The sequence below is a fragment of the Oncorhynchus masou genome, chromosome 32, assembly GCF_036934945.1.
Source record: "Oncorhynchus masou masou isolate Uvic2021 chromosome 32, UVic_Omas_1.1, whole genome shotgun sequence".
NCBI classification, from domain to species: Eukaryota; Metazoa; Chordata; class Actinopteri; order Salmoniformes; family Salmonidae; genus Oncorhynchus; species Oncorhynchus masou.
Window position 1 is genome coordinate 42,701,493 of NC_088243.1, and position 15,647 is coordinate 42,717,139.

General features: G+C 43.4%; 1 protein-coding gene across 4 annotated transcripts in view; it reads right to left on the reverse strand.

The window, feature by feature from the left end:
• Positions 1 to 3,345: 3,345 nt before the first annotated feature.
• LOC135526092 (ribosomal protein S6 kinase 2 alpha) overlaps positions 3,346 to 15,647 on the reverse strand; it is a 109,218-nt gene continuing 96,916 nt past the window's right edge. For all 4 annotated transcript variants that reach the window (XM_064954187.1, XM_064954189.1, XM_064954188.1 and 1 more), the window contains 8 exons: positions 15,041 to 15,166; positions 14,559 to 14,648; positions 13,973 to 14,131; positions 13,420 to 13,581; positions 9,836 to 9,912; positions 9,556 to 9,673; positions 8,792 to 8,929; positions 3,346 to 5,328 (listed from right to left, as the gene is read on the reverse strand). In XM_064954187.1, the coding sequence (XP_064810259.1) occupies positions 5,206 to 5,328; positions 8,792 to 8,929; positions 9,556 to 9,673; positions 9,836 to 9,912; positions 13,420 to 13,581; positions 13,973 to 14,131; positions 14,559 to 14,648; positions 15,041 to 15,166 (993 nt within the window). In that variant the 3' untranslated portion in view covers positions 3,346 to 5,205. The remainder of the gene's footprint in view (positions 5,329 to 8,791; positions 8,930 to 9,555; positions 9,674 to 9,835; positions 9,913 to 13,419; positions 13,582 to 13,972; positions 14,132 to 14,558; positions 14,649 to 15,040; positions 15,167 to 15,647) is intronic.

Here is a 15,647-nt window from a genome sequence, read left to right on the forward strand (position 1 = left end):
AATACAACAAAAATTGTGTGTGTCCCCTCACAGTCCCCACCATTCCATGAGTTGTATAATAATTTTCTTAAAGGTAATTTCTGTTTGCTTGAGGATTTGGAGATGGAAGGGAGTTCCATACGATCTTGGCTCTGTATAAAATTTTGCATTGCCGTGAATTTGAGAGACTTGGAGACTGAAGAGACCTCTGGTGGCATGTCTTATGGGTTTTATATATATATATATATGCAGATAATCTGGAATGTATCATCGCAGTAATAAAACTCATAACTAGAGGAAAAGCAGTTAATGTTTCATCAACTCTCAACCAGGAAAGACTGGCATGCATGTTTATGTTAGTTACGTGCATTTAAGGGCAAGGCATGTTGCTCCGCTATAAGCCTTTCTTCACTACTCTTGACCATATTACCAGACAGTAATCAAGTTGGGACAAGACCAGAGCCTGAACAACTAGTACAGTTGATTTGTGTCAAATCAGACATTCCCCGTCTTCACAACTTTGCCAATGTGACTTGACCATCCATTCCTCAAATGGTCACATCCTTCATGTCCAACTCCAGTCGAGGTTTAGGAATGTATAGAACCAATTACAATGCTTTTAGTTTTAAAATGTATTTAGGACCAGTTTATTATTAAAATCACCCATTCTGATACTAACTCGTTAAAAATCTCAGTCAGCTCACTTGCTTCGGGTGCTGACATGTAGGGTGTGGGATCATCCGCATAGTCATTTTAGCTTTGCGTAAGACCAGTCACAAATCATTTGTAAAAATAGAGAAGAGTAACGGCCCAAGACAACTACCCAGAGGGACAATGCACTGTAGATAGTGCCTTCTGAAATTATTCAAACCTCTTCACTTTTTCCACATTTTGTTAGTTTACACAGCCTTATTCTAAAATTGATATAAATTGTTTTTCCTCAATCTACACACGATACCTCATTTTGTTTGTTTTTGTTGCAAATTTATAAAGTATTCAGACCCTTTACTCAGTACTCCGTAACGATTACAGCCTTGAGTCTTCCTGGGTATGATGCTACAAGCTTGGCACACCTGTATTTGGAGATTTTCTCCCCCTTCTCACCAGATCATCTCAAGCTCTGTCAGGTTGGATGGGGAGCGTTGCTGCACAGCAACATTCAGGTCTCTCCAGGCGTTCGATCGGGTTCAATTCCGGGCTCTGGCTGGGCCACTCAAGGACATTCAGAGACTTGTCCCGAAGCAACTCCTGCGTTGTCTTAGCTGTATGCTTAGGGTTGTTGTCCTGTTGGAAGATTAACCTTCACCCCAGTCTGAGGTCCTCAGTGCTCTGGAGCAGGTTTTCATCAAGGAGCTCTGAACTTTGCTTCATTCATCTTTCCCTCGATCCTGACTAGTCTCCCAGTCTCTGCCGCTGAAAAACACCCCCACAGCATGATGTTGCCACCACCATGCTTCACCATAAGGATGGTGCCAGGTTTCCTCCAGGCGTGATGCTTGGCATTCAAGCCAAAGAGTTCAATCTCGGTTTCATCAGACCAGAGAATCTTGTTAATCATGATCTGAGAGTCTTTAGGTGCCTTTTGGCAAACTCCAAGTGGGCTGCCATGCTTTTTACTGAGGAGTGGCTTCTGTTTGGCCACTCTACCATAAAGGCCTGATTGGTGGAGTGCTGCAGAGATGGGAGAACATTTCAGAAGGACAACAAATCTCCACAGAGGAACTCCAGAGCTGTCAGTGACTATCGGGTTAATGGTCACCTCCCTGACCAAGTCCCTTCTCCCCCGATTGTTCAGTTTGGCCGGGAGAACATTTCAGAAGGACAACAAATCTCCACAGAGGAACTCCAGAGCTGTCAGTGACTATCGGGTTAATGGTCACCTCCCTGACCAAGTCCCTTCTCCCCCGATTGTTCAGTTTGGCCGGGAGGCCAACTCTAGGAAGAGTCTTGGTGGTTCCAAACTTCTTCCATTTAAGAATGGAGGCCACTGTATTCTTGGGGACCTTCAATGCTGCAGAAATGTTTTGGTACCCTTCCCCAGATCTGTGCCTCGACAATTCTGTTTTGTAGCGCTACGGACAATTATTTCGACCTCATGGCTTGGTTTTTGCTGACATGCACTGTCAACTGTGGGACCTTATATAGACAGGTGTGTGCCTTTCCAAATAATGTCCAATCAACTGAGTTTACCACAGGTGGACTCCAATCAAGTTTTAGAAACATTAAGGATGATCAATGGAAATAGGATGCACCTGAGCTCAATGTCGAGACTCCGAGCAAACGGTCTGAATACTTAGAAATACCTTATTTACATGCTTTTCTAAAAACCTGTTTTCGCTTTGTCATTATAGGGTATTGTGTGTAGATTGCCGAGGTAGTACCGTAACAAAATGTGGAAGTAGTTAGAGTAGCTTCCATTGAACACTCGCTGGGTTTTATAGGATAAATAGTTCTTTCAAGAACAATTCATGTTCAACAATACAGCTCCAACTATCAGATCCATTTCTTTTAACCAATCACAAGTCAGGTGAAGTACAATTTGAGTACCCTTCTCTATATGCATCCTAAAAGTCAGTTAATTCTATTTGCCAGAGAACAAGTTGTGTTTAGAATGAATTGGCTTTCCCATTTGATGCTGAACAGAATTTTATTTGCTTTTATGTAGGGTTTTGCATGCCACTGAAGGAGGTAGGAATTAGGCAATGTATGTGGAAGTACTGTACGCAAGTAAGAGTTTGCGTATTTTAATGAGTGGATGGTAGTCCGTTTCAAGGAGCGTGTGGTCAGTACACAAATGTGTTATAGAACAGAATGGTTTGACATAGAAGAGAAGTGTTACCATGTTAAAAGCTGCCTACTATTGTAAAGTGGCTGTTCCACTGATGTCAGAAGGTGAATTCACCAATTTGTAAGTCGCTCTGGATAAGACCGTCTGCTAAATGACTTAAATGTAAATGCAAGAGTGCGTGTGTGTGTGTGCGCCTGCAGCAGAGGTCCATCACAGGAGCAAGTCAGTGCATTGGAGGACGTTTGGGAAGTACAATGAAAGTGTACCCCCTGCTCTGTGTGTGTGTGTGTGTGTGTGTGTGTGTGTGTGCTGCAGTGAGATGTACAGTGTTTTTCTGCTTGCGTAACACAGTTCCCTGGGGTGTTTTAAAGGAAAACACACATCCATCACAGGGTCTAGGACACAGTACACTTAAAGGTGGTCAATAAAGTGTATGAACACAAGACACTGACAGACTAATGTAGGAACATGTTCAATTCCTGAATGGAGTGCAACCCTGTTATTTTGTATTATATTATTATTATTATTAGTGTACGCATACATGCAGACAATAAGAGATAAAAGCAGAGACAAAGCAGTCTGATCAGCGCAGATCTTTTTTTTTTTAATAGAAAGGAATCTCATTTTAACACCCTACAGGCCCAAATCTCCACTGCTGCAATGGCAGAAGAGGGTGACGTACCCTCTGTACCCCATCCTGACCCACCGACCTCCTTTCGACAGATATGCTTCAGATATCTAGACGTCAAGGGTCAAGCCTAAAGACGCTTACAGGATCTAAAAGTATGCTGTAGGTCAAGTTACCTTTACAAGCTACTTAAAACTTAGCCACAAATGTGTCCTATCCCAATACAGCAAATAATACAATGATCATTTAGTATAGAAGTTATTATGACCTATGATTAAGTAGAAATAGAGAAAGAACTTGATGGAAGTCCAGGGCTTCTCTCACTGCCGAACCAAACCAAGCTGTACTGGTTAAAATAGCAGAGCCGGCGCAGCTTGGTTCAGGTTGGCACAATAGTGTTTAAAGACCTTTACCCGGGTAGTAGAGTCAAACTGAACAGGAGACAAAAAATAACCTGCGGACATTCACTTATAAGTGAAAAACCAGCCGAGAGGCAATTTCAAAACAGAAAAGCCCAAACAATATTGTTTGAGTAAAAGAAGAAAACCAATGCTTTACAGTGACTTTAGGAGAGTGCATTTGCGTGCTCAGTACAATCGCTTCGACAATCAATCACACCATACTTAACATCGAAACAGAGGAGGATTGTGGGAGAGTCCCTCATGGACACTCCAACAGCGTGTGCTCGACCTTTTACAAAACGTAATCACCACTTTCTTTGGACCGAACAACAAAACATAAAACAGGAAACAACAGAAGATAACACAAGACAGACAGCATTCAAAATATGCATATCCAAGAAAACACAATGGGGGAAAAAAACAGAATATAGATTTCAACATTCCAACTTGTTTAGGGCATTACAGATACTCTTATTCATTTTGATTTATTTTTTTTACAATAAAAATATTTGGACATCTCTCCAATCTTTTTTTTCTTCTCAGAATCAGCAAGGTCACCAAGTGTAGATAAGAAAAGGAAAAAGCAACATGACGCCACACTGCACCAGACCATGCGAACAACTTCTTGCAACTTTCCCTAGGACTGGACTCACCGTAAGTCATGCAAATGGACAGGGAGACACTCAGCTTGGAAAAAAACATTAGCAGTGGCTACATTACCCAGAATTGCTACTTCTGGTACAGTCTCATTTATGGCAAAATATATATTTTTTACTTTAATGGTCATTACAAAATAGGAGAATGATAGCAATGGACTGATCTCATTTTGTTCCATAGTCCCTTCAAGCTTTCCTAATGGAAAACCAGCAAAAACAAGAAACAAATCGATTTGGCAGTAGCCTACTACTACGTAAAGCTAATCAACTGGAGAGAGAACGACACACCAAAAGACAGACGTGCAGAGAGCTGAGCGGCAGCCAATCACAGTGATGCTGAGGGGAGAGCCAATCAAAACGACAGCAGAACAGAAACACTACCGAAACATCAACAGCGGTCATCAACGTCCTCTGTGGTAGCAGGTTGTCTCGCAAACTCAAGACTCACACACACAGCTCATTATCCAAAATATACTGCTAACACATTTGTCAACACCTGCTGCTACCCCCCTGCCTCCTTATCCCCAGTCATGTCCTGTCACTAGTCCAGGTGTGATTGACAGCCAGTGACCACACCTATTGAGGAGGAAACTGAGACGACTGATATCACCGGCAGGGGGGAGGTGACTACAGCAGAGTACAGTCAGTGGTCTTTGGCTGGTTAAACGGAGGTTGTCTCTTCAGTCCCGTGACTTACTGCTGTACTGACTGACTGGGGGGTGTTCTAGCTAGAGTCTGGGGGTCATCATGGTTCTACAGAGAGGTGGAGGGGAGCTTCTTGACACGTCGCTGGGCCAGGAACGAAGACTCGATGGGCTTCAGCTCCGGCGTGGGCTGGGAGCTCTTCAAGGCAGAGTAGGTGGCCGCCATCGCCCCCTGTCAGAAGAGAAGAGGTAGTGCAATGTCAAGATATCAGTTTGGAGGACAAACAGTTCCAGTCACACAGGATCTGGCACCTCTTTAAGACCGTTGCATTCCGGAACCTCTGACCAGATCCGGTACATCTTGTGGCATGAAAGAATTTAGGTGCACTATGCAGAAATGGCTCTGCCATTTCCTGGTTTCTAAAATTCTAATAGTGTAGCAAGTACAGCGTAGGAGAATCATTTTGCCATCTAAACCGATGTGAAATCTATTTTTCAGAAACCAAAATATTGTATTTTTAGCTGTTTGAAGCTGGTGTTCAAAACTGAAAATAAAGACAAAAATAACTAAATTTAAGATTGGGAATCATAGAAATAGCCCACATAGAATATATCTACTGCTTCTTGCCTCAACTGGACTCGCTTGAAATGAGAATGACAGATCTATAACTCACATGTGTGTGAATTTGGTCAGGTCTCCCAAAAAGCTACATACTGCAGCTTTAACTTGAAAGAGAAGGCAATTTGAATAAAAGCAATCAGAGTTTATTAAGACACCTCCTCGTTAATTATCCTGCCCAAATGTCATGGGAAAACATATTTCCAGCCCGCGCCTGATATTCTGAGAAATGATTACGGTTGGGCCAGGCCAGGGATAAAGTTTGTGCAACATTTAAGTCTAGAGACCAATGCGTGGCCGTTGGTTTTGTGAGAGAGAAACGCGCCTGTATATCTCTCATAGAACTAGAATGAAATTACATTTCTATGATCACTCTCTGCTCTGATAGACATTGCTAGAAATAAATAGCTGTGGATTGTAAAATGTAGACCAATCACAAGGCATAGCCTACAGTCGGTAACACGCTGCAAATAGGCTATCAATCAACTGATTGTTGAGTTGTAGTTGTCTGAACAGCTGAACAGGCCTTTCGCAATATTTTGAATACAATTGTGGGAAAAGCACAGGTTGGAAAGCAAATGGCTCCTGCTGAAAATTAGACATATGTCTGTAGGCTCCAACATATTTTATATATTCCCAAATGCAGTTGAAGTCAGAAGTTTACATAAACCTTACACTGAATTTAAATGTATTTGGCTAACAGTTCCTGACATTTAATATTAGTAACAATTCCCTGTCTTAGGTCAGGTAGGATCACCACTTTATTTTATGTGAAATGTCAGAATAATAGTAGAGAGAATGATTTCAGCTTTCATTTCTTTCATTACACTCCCTGTGGGTCAGAAGTTTACATACTAATTGAGTGTATTTGGTAGCATTGCCTTTAAATTGTTTAACTTGGGTCAAATGTTTCGGGAAGCCTCCCACAATAAGTTGGGTGAATTTTTGCCCATTCCTCCTGACAGAACTGGTGTAACTGAGTCAGGTTTGTAGGCCTCCTTGCTCGCACACGCGTTTTCAGTTCTGACCACACATTTTCTATAGGATTGAGGGTAGGGCTTTGTGATGGCCACTCCAATACCTTGACTTTGTTTTCCTTAAGCCATTTTGCCACATCTTTGGAAGTATGCTTGGGGTCATTGTCCATTTGGAAGACCAATTTGTGACTTTGAGCTTTAACTTCTTGACTGATGTCTTGAGATGTTGCTTCAATATAGCCACAATTTTCCTACCTCATGATGCTATCTATTTTGTGAAGTGCACCAGTGCCTCCTACAGCAAAGTACCCCCACAACATGATGCTGCCACCCCCGTGCTTCACGGTTGGGATGGTGTTCTTCGGCTTGCAAGTCTCCCCCTTTTTTCTCCAAACATAACGATGGGCATTATGGCCAAACAGTTCTATTTTTGTTTCATCAGACCAGAGGACATTTCTCCAAAAAGTATGAGTCTGGCTTTTTTAATGGTGGTTTTGGAGCAGTGGCCTTTCAGGTTATGTCGATATAGGACTCGTTTTACTGTGGTTATAGATACTTTTATACCGGCTTCCTCCAAGCATCTTCACAAGGTCCTTTGCTGGCTACCCTGGGCGGCAGGGTAGCCTAGTGGTTAGAGCGTTGGACTAGTAACCGAAAGGTTGAAAGTTCAAATCTCCGAGCTGACAAGGTACAAATCTATCGTTCTGCCCCTGAACAGGCAGTTAACCCACTGTTCCTAGGCAGTCATTGAAAATAAGAATTTGTTCTTAACTGACTTGCCTAGTAAAATAAAGGTAAAAAATAAAAAATTGTTCTGGGATTGATTTGCACTTTTTGCACCGACGTACATTCATCTCTAGGAGACAGAACGCATCTCCTTCCTGAGCGGTATGACGGCTGCGTGGTCCCATTGTGTTTATACTTGCATACTATTGTTTGTACAGATGAACGTGGTACCTTCAGGCATTTGGAAATTGCTCCCAAGGACGAACCAGAATTGGAGGTTATTTTCTGAGGTCTTGGCTGATTTCTTTTAATTTTCCCATGATGTCAAGCAAAGAGACACTGAGTTTGAAGGTAGGCCTTAAAATACATCCACAGGTACACCTCCAATTCACTCAAATTATGTCAATTAGCCTATCATAAGCTTCTAAAGCCATGACATCCTTTCTGGAATTTTCCATGCTGTTTAAAGGCACTGTCAACTTAGTGTATGTAAACTTCTGACCCACAGGAATTGTGACACAGTGAGTTATAAGTGAAATAATCTGCCTGTAAACAATTTTTGGAAAAATTACCTGTGTCATGCACAAAGTAGATGTCCTTGTCCTAACCGACTTGCAAAAACTATAGTTTGTTAAACAAGAAATTTGTGGAGTGGTTGGAAAACGAGTTTTAATGACTCCAACCTAAGTGTATGTAAACTTCCGACTTCAACTGTAGCCCTATTGAGCTAACAGCATCACTGGTGAGTGACACTGGAACTTGATTAGGACTATAATTTCCTCCTCATATTGTACAATATTTAGCCTCCGCTCGTTGTTGCATTCAAGACGAGGCTGTTTTGTATTGCTTGGTCAGTGTCAAAGTAGCCTGTCATTTCGATAATTTGTGTGGTATTCAAAAAATATTTCACTAAAGTCTCCAGTTACGTAAAATTACATGAAATGTTTTTATAAAAGGCTACAATATTTATTTTTTTACCCATGTGTGCAAATTCTGTAAGTACCTCTATTCTACTCAATGTCACATGGCCTAGGGTGGTCTAACGGACTAAACCGCTGCCTCCGGATCACATATACCGCTGCAGCACGGGTTCGAATCCGGCCCACTGCCACTTCAGCACACACTCTATCCATCTTCCCCACTGTCTCTCCTCGATCCAATAAAGCATCAAATTCCCCAAAATATACCTCTGAAAATAAAACGTTTGGCCACATTGCTTTATTCTGGAATGTACTTTTCGGGACTGTAATGGCATTGTCTGCTGTGTCCAATAGAAATAGAAATGTACCATGTGAACAAGAACGGAGTTGACTCCCAACCCTGGATTTCCCGGTGCGCACAGCATAGTGTACATTATAGTATCAATCCAGTACCTTGACCAGCTGGGCGTCCTGGTGCTGCAGCTGGCTGTTGGGCAGCTTGTCCCTCTGAACAATCCAGGGGTGCTTGAGGACCTGCATGGCCGTCAGCCGCTGGTGGGGGTCCACGTGGAGCATCTTAGACACCAGGTCCTATAGAGAAAGAACACACACAGCAGGAAGGAAGATATTAATCATTTGATGTTTTTGTTGTTGTACTTTCACCCCCTTTTCTCCCCAATTATGTGACGTCCAATTGGTAGTTAGTCTTGTTCCACCGCTGCAAATCCCCTACGTACTCGGGAGAGGCGAATTTTGTGAGCCATGCGTCCTCCGAAACACGGCCATGCCAAGCCGCACTGCTTCTTGAAACGCTGCCCGCTCTTAGGGAAGCCAGCCGCACCAATGTGTCGGAGAAAACACCATCCAGCTTGCAACCAAAGTCAGCTAGCAGGCACCCGGCCCGCCACTATCGCTAGAGCGCGATGGGACAAGGAAAACCCAGAAGGCCAAACGCTCCCCTAACCAGGACGACGCTGGGCCAATTGTGCAACGCCGTATGGGTCTCCCGGTCATGGCCAGCTGTGACACAGCCTGGGATCAAACCTGGGTCAGAAGTGACGCCTCAGCAGTGCCTTAGACTGCTGCGCCACTCAGCAGGCCAGTTTGATGGGTTTTTGTCATATTATATACTGTACACCTCTATCCTTGAAATCCAAACTAAACAACTATTGTTTCACTTCAAGTTTCCCAGCAAGTCCTCGTCAGTCGTACTGTACCTTGGCTGCGTCCGACACGCCGTCCCAGTTGCCTCCGGTCAGGGTGAAGTGACCGCTTCCTATCCTGCTCAGGATCTCATCTGGAGTGTCCTCGGGCCCATTGGCAAATGGAGTGAAGCTGAAGGGGGAGGGAGGGAGCACATGGGACAAGTCAAATGGGAGAGTGCGTACGAACGCGAGTGACAAAATGACATCTTGTTGGATCTAGATGCCCTATGGAGTGGAATATAGTGCACAGATGTGTGAGCGGGGTGTGTGTGTGTGTGTGTGTGTTCCTCACCCAGCCAGCGTGGTGTACAGCAAGACACCCAGACTCCAAACATCACAGCCCTCATCATAGCCCTGACGCTTCAACACCTGGAACACAGGACCGAGCAATGAGTCACAATATTGGCTATCGTGCATCACCGTGGTCCAGCTATACGCCCAAAGGCTATACTCCCTAGAATTTGCCAAGGACGCTACTTTTGAGCATTACAAAACATTAAGAACACCTGCTCTTTCCGTGACAGACTGACCAGGTGAAAGACGTGATCCCTTATTAATGTAACCTCAAATTGGCGTAGATGAAGGGGAGGAGACAGGTTAAAGGACGGGTTTTAAGCCTGGAGACAATTGAGGCATGGATTGTGTATGTATTGCCATTCAGAGGGTGAACGGGCAAGACAAAAAAGATTGCCTTTGAACAGGGTATGGTAGTAGATGCCAGACATGGGCTGTTGCGGTGACTGTATTAGCGCCACTGCCGGCAGTCATGAGTCACAACCGTTGAGTCAAGGTAATCTCCTCTTATGCACTCTGGACATGTGTTAGTATGACCAAACTAGCTAATGATCATCAGGTCGCTAATGTCGCGGTACTCAGGGCTCTGTTGTCCCTCTAAGCACTCTGGCATCAATGCAAATGCAATCGAACATCACTGAAACCATAAAAACAGTATGGGCTTTAAAAAACCTCAACTCACTGTGATTGATCAATTTGAAGAAATAAATTGAGACAGATTGAAACAGAGGAAAACATTGTCTTTAAAACAACATCCACAACAACCAACACAACAAAATGGACAGTGCTTTCTAAGGTGATGATTAATTCAAAACACCCACATGAATATGAGAGATTATGCGTAGGCCCAGTGCTCGACTTGGACTGAAATAGGTGCAGGTACTAATTTTGGATGGAGGAGCTCCACAATACTTTTGAGCTAATATTCTATAAGCAGTATAAAACTCATCTCTGGTGAGCGCCTGCCCAAGTCCAGCACCGCAGAGGCATATATACATATAATCAACATCTAATCAAATGGCTACCCAGACTATTTTCATTGCTACCCAGACTATTTGCATTGCCCCCCTCAACTATGCTGCTGCTACTCTGTTGTTATCTATGCATAGTCACTTTAATAATTCAACCGACATGTACATATTACCTCAATTACATCAACACTGGTGCGCCTGCACATTGTACCGGTACCCCCTGTATATAGCCCCACTATTGTTATTTACTGCTGCTCTTTAATTATCTGTTATTCTTAACGCTTATTTAAAAAAAAAGTATTTTCTTAACTGCATTGTTGGTTAAGGGCTTGGACGTAAGCATTTCCCTAAGGTCTACACCTGTTGTACTCGCCGCATGTGACAAATACAATGACATTTCATTTGATTTGAGACCAGGCCCGCAAAAAAAAATTAAAAAAAAAAATTAAAATAATGATTGTACCATTATACGATACATAGCCTAACTTATATTACAGGGTAAAAATATAAATATATACAGATTTTAAGATATCTTTGATACATAATTGGTCTATCCTAAATTAAACAAATTCAGAGTTAGCCTACAATTATAATGAATTATAATGAATTTATTTTCAGAATTAATAGGCTGACACATTACCTTTAGCTACAGAATAGCTCATCACTTTGCGTTCTCATCTCCCCCTTCATTCCTTTCTCCAGTGCGCAGAGAGAGAGGCTGTCAGTTTAATGAAATAGGTTCTGTTGTGAAAACATGTTACTATAGATGTACCCAAACAGATTTCACTTGGTTTCCCATGGAAGGCTTTCCACTAGATGTTGGAACATTGCTGCAGGGACCTGCTTCCATTCAGCCACAAGAGCATTACCGAGGTCGGGCACTGGTGCTGGTCGATTGGGGCTGGCTCACAGTTGGCGTTCCAATTCATCCCAAAGGTGTTCTATGGCGTTGAGCTCTGTGCAGGCCAGTCAAGTTCTTCCACACCGATCTCGACAAACCATTTCTGTATGGACCTCGCTTTGTGCACGGGTGCATGTCATGCTGAAACAGGAAAGGGCCTTCCTCAAACTGTTGCCTCCTCAAACCGTCTAGAATGTCATTGTATGCTGTAACGTTGATTTCCCTTTACTGGAACTAAGAGGCCTAGCCCAAACTATGAAAATCAGACCATTGTTCCTCCTCCACCAAACTTTACAGTTGGCACTATGCATTGAGGCAGGTAGCTTTCTCATGGCATCCGTCAAACCCAGATTCATCCATCAGACTGCCAGATGTTGAAAACGCATTTCCACTGCTCCAGAGTCCAATGGCAGTGAGCTTTACACCACTCCAGCCAACGCATGGCATTGCGCATGGTGATCGGCCATGGAAACCCATTTCATGAAGCTCCCGACAAACAGTTCTGGTGCTGACATTGCTTCCAGAGGCAGTTTGGAACTCCGTAGAGTGTGTTGCATAAGAGGACAGCCGATTTGTACGCGGTACGTGCTTCAGCACTTGGCTGTCCCGTTCTGTGAGTTTGTGTGGCCTACCACTTCGTGACTGAGCCATTGTTGCTCCTAGACGTTTCCACTTCACAGTAACATCACAGTTGACCGGGGCAGCTCTAGCACGGCAGAAATTTGACGAACTGACTTGTTGGAAAGGTAGCATCCTATGACGGTCCCACATCGAAAGTCACTGAGCTCTTCAGTAAGGCCATTCTACTGCCAATGTTTGTGTATGGAGATTGCATGGCTGTGTGATCAATTTTTATACACCTGTCAGCAACAGGTATGGCTGAAACAGCCAAATTCACTAATGTGAAGGGGTGTCCACATACAAAAGTATCTTTTGATTTCTATGGTTTGTATCATTCACAACTAAAGTTGCCAAGCAACTCTAAATCTAGTGTAGGCTATAGGACCCATTTGAAATGATTACTTTTACGCTCAACATAACCACCTCATATGCGCACTCTCAATCCAGACTGGGAAAAATACCCTTGCTATTTTATTCAACTAACTTCAATTAAATTCTTCTTAATATAAAATAATGGCATAACTTGAAGGCTAAATTAACAAGCCTGATAACATAGTTGGCCAACTCCTAAGCTCTTTGAATAAAATACATTCTCTTAATAATATTTCTTTAGACCTGCCTAAAATAAATGGATTTATTGTGATGGTGATGGAGTATGTTCAATTGATTTATTAGACTTTTTGTTTTTTTAAATGTAGATGTTCCAAAGGCATGCATCAGCCTAGAGACTCTAAAGGTGTTTATGTGCATTAACGGTAAATTACCGTGAGACCGGCAGACTTTTGCATGACAATAACCGGCTGACAAAATGTTGTGACCGCCACAGCCAGGCTTTTTCACACAACAGTTTCCTGTGTATATCAAGACTGGTCCACTGCCCCAAGGACATCCAGCCAAATCGACAACTGTGGGAAGCATTGGAGTTAACAAGGCCAGCATCAATGCCTCGACAAATTGAGGCTGTTCTGAGGGCAAAAGGGGGTGCAACTCAATTTTAGGAAGGTGTTCCTAATGTGTGGTATTCTCAGTGTATATACAGGTATTTATCATAATCCTCATCACACACTCACACACAGTCCCGTGCCTTACCTCCGGGGCTACGAAGTTAGCAGTATAGCAGGGGGTCATGAGTAGGCCGTTGTCAGCTCTCAGCTGCTTGGCGAAACCAAAGTCACAGATCCTGATGGACTCGGGGTTCCCCAACTCATCTACATACAGGATGTTACTCGGCTTCAGGTCCCTGTGAACCACCTGGGGAGAAGGGAGGTGGAGAAATGAGGAACGGAGGTGGAGAAATGAGGAACAGAGGGGGAGGAGAGGTAGAAGTGAAGCGGGAGAAGGAGAGAGGGGATTGAAAGACAACTTGGCAAGGGTCAATTGTTAACACAAAAATAAAACCTTCAACTGTTACTTCGACACTTGACTTCCAATGGACTTTTTGGAGATACGATGTTGGTTGTACATTATTTGCCCAGTAGTTGCCTTGAGTGTTAATACTGTGACATATATTTTTTTTGAAAGTAAGAATATTAGAACACAGGAAAAAGGATACAGGAATATCTAGAAACTCTTGTTAAGACAAAGTTCATTCATGTCCATATTCAGCAGTGTGTTACAGTGTGTGCGTAGAGAGTCGTCTCACCCCCTGTGCGTGGAGGTATTCTACAGTCTTGGTGATGGTGTGGAGCACGGAGCTGGCCTCACGCTCGGAGAAGAACTTCTGTTTCAGGATCCGGTCCAGCAGCTCCCCGCCTCGCATCAGCTCTGTCACCAGATACACCTGCTTCCCATTGTCATACACCTGATGGAAGGAAAGAACACATGAAGGATGATGAAGGATGATGCAGTCTGTGCAGGTGTGTGTGTGTGCGTGCTCACATCCTTCAGGGTGATGATTGTGTGTGTGTGTGTGTACTCACATCCTTCAGGGTGATGATTGTGTGTGTGTGTGTGTACTCACATCCTTCAGGGTGATGATTGTGTGTGTGTACTCACATCCTTCAGGGTGATGATTGTGTGTGTGTGTGTGTACTCACATCCTTCAGGGTGATGATTGTGTGTGTGTGTGTGTGTACTCACATCCTTCAGGGTGATGATTGTGTGTGTGTGTGTGTGTACTCACATCCTTCAGGGTGATGATTGTGTGTGTGTGTGTGTGTGTGTGTGTGTGTGTGTGTACGTGTTCACATCCTTCAGGGTGATGATTGTGTGTGTGTGTACGTGCTCACATCCTTCAGGGTGATGATGTTGGGGTGCTGGCCGTATCGCAGCAGGATCTCGATCTCCTCGGAGGGGTCTGTCATGGTCTTGTCAATCACCTGGTAGTGCACAAGAATACCACAGATGCCATTATAAATACCCCATTAGGAAACCGTTATGATTGAGTTGGTGCGAGACAAGAGCTAGGAAAGGATTAGAACAGCACTCTCCAAAAGACAGATCTGAATAACTTACTCAACATAAATTGTTCAAATGTATCTTTCAGAGAGTTATGTCCAATTGCTGTATTAGCAATGATTAAGCACCCCACAAGATGGACGAATAAAACTTGGGGGATTGGGGAGAGTGACTTGCTTGATATTTCAGGATATACACCCAGAGAGAGGGAGGCTACAGCGTATGATTTGGTACCATGGGCGGGGTACTCTGTGTTGGTGGCTTTGGGGACGCAGGTCTTGCAGACAGTGTGTGTGTCTGTGTCTGTTCTGACCTTAGCGGCATACTCGGTGTTGGTGGCTTTGTGGACGCAGCGCTTGCAGACAGAGAAGGAGCCCATTCCGATGTCTTCCTTCAGCACGTAGCCATCGCTGAACAACAGGTTCTTCCCATGGAGTTGCTGCAGCAAGCAGAAAACATAGGGAAATGAGTGCTACTGTATAGGGTTACAGCATCACACACAGTTTATTTTTTCATATTTTATTATTTCACCTTTATTTAACCAGGTAGGCTAGTTGAGAACAAGTTCTCACAACTGCGACCTGGCCAAGATAAAGCAAAGCAGTGCGACACAAACAACAACACAGAGTTACACATGGAATAAACAAACATACAGTCAATAATACAAGAGAAAAAGTCTATATACAGTGTGTGCAAATGAGGTAGGATAAGGGAGGTAAGGCAATAAATAGGCCATACAGGTGAAATAATTACAATATAGCAATTAAACATTGGAGTGATATGTGCAGAAGATGAGCGTGCAAGTAGAGATACCGGGATGCAAAGGAGCAAAATAAATAAATAACAGTATGAAGATGGATGGGCTATTTACAGATGAGCTATGTACAGGTGCAGTGCTCTGACAGCTGGTGCTTAAAGCT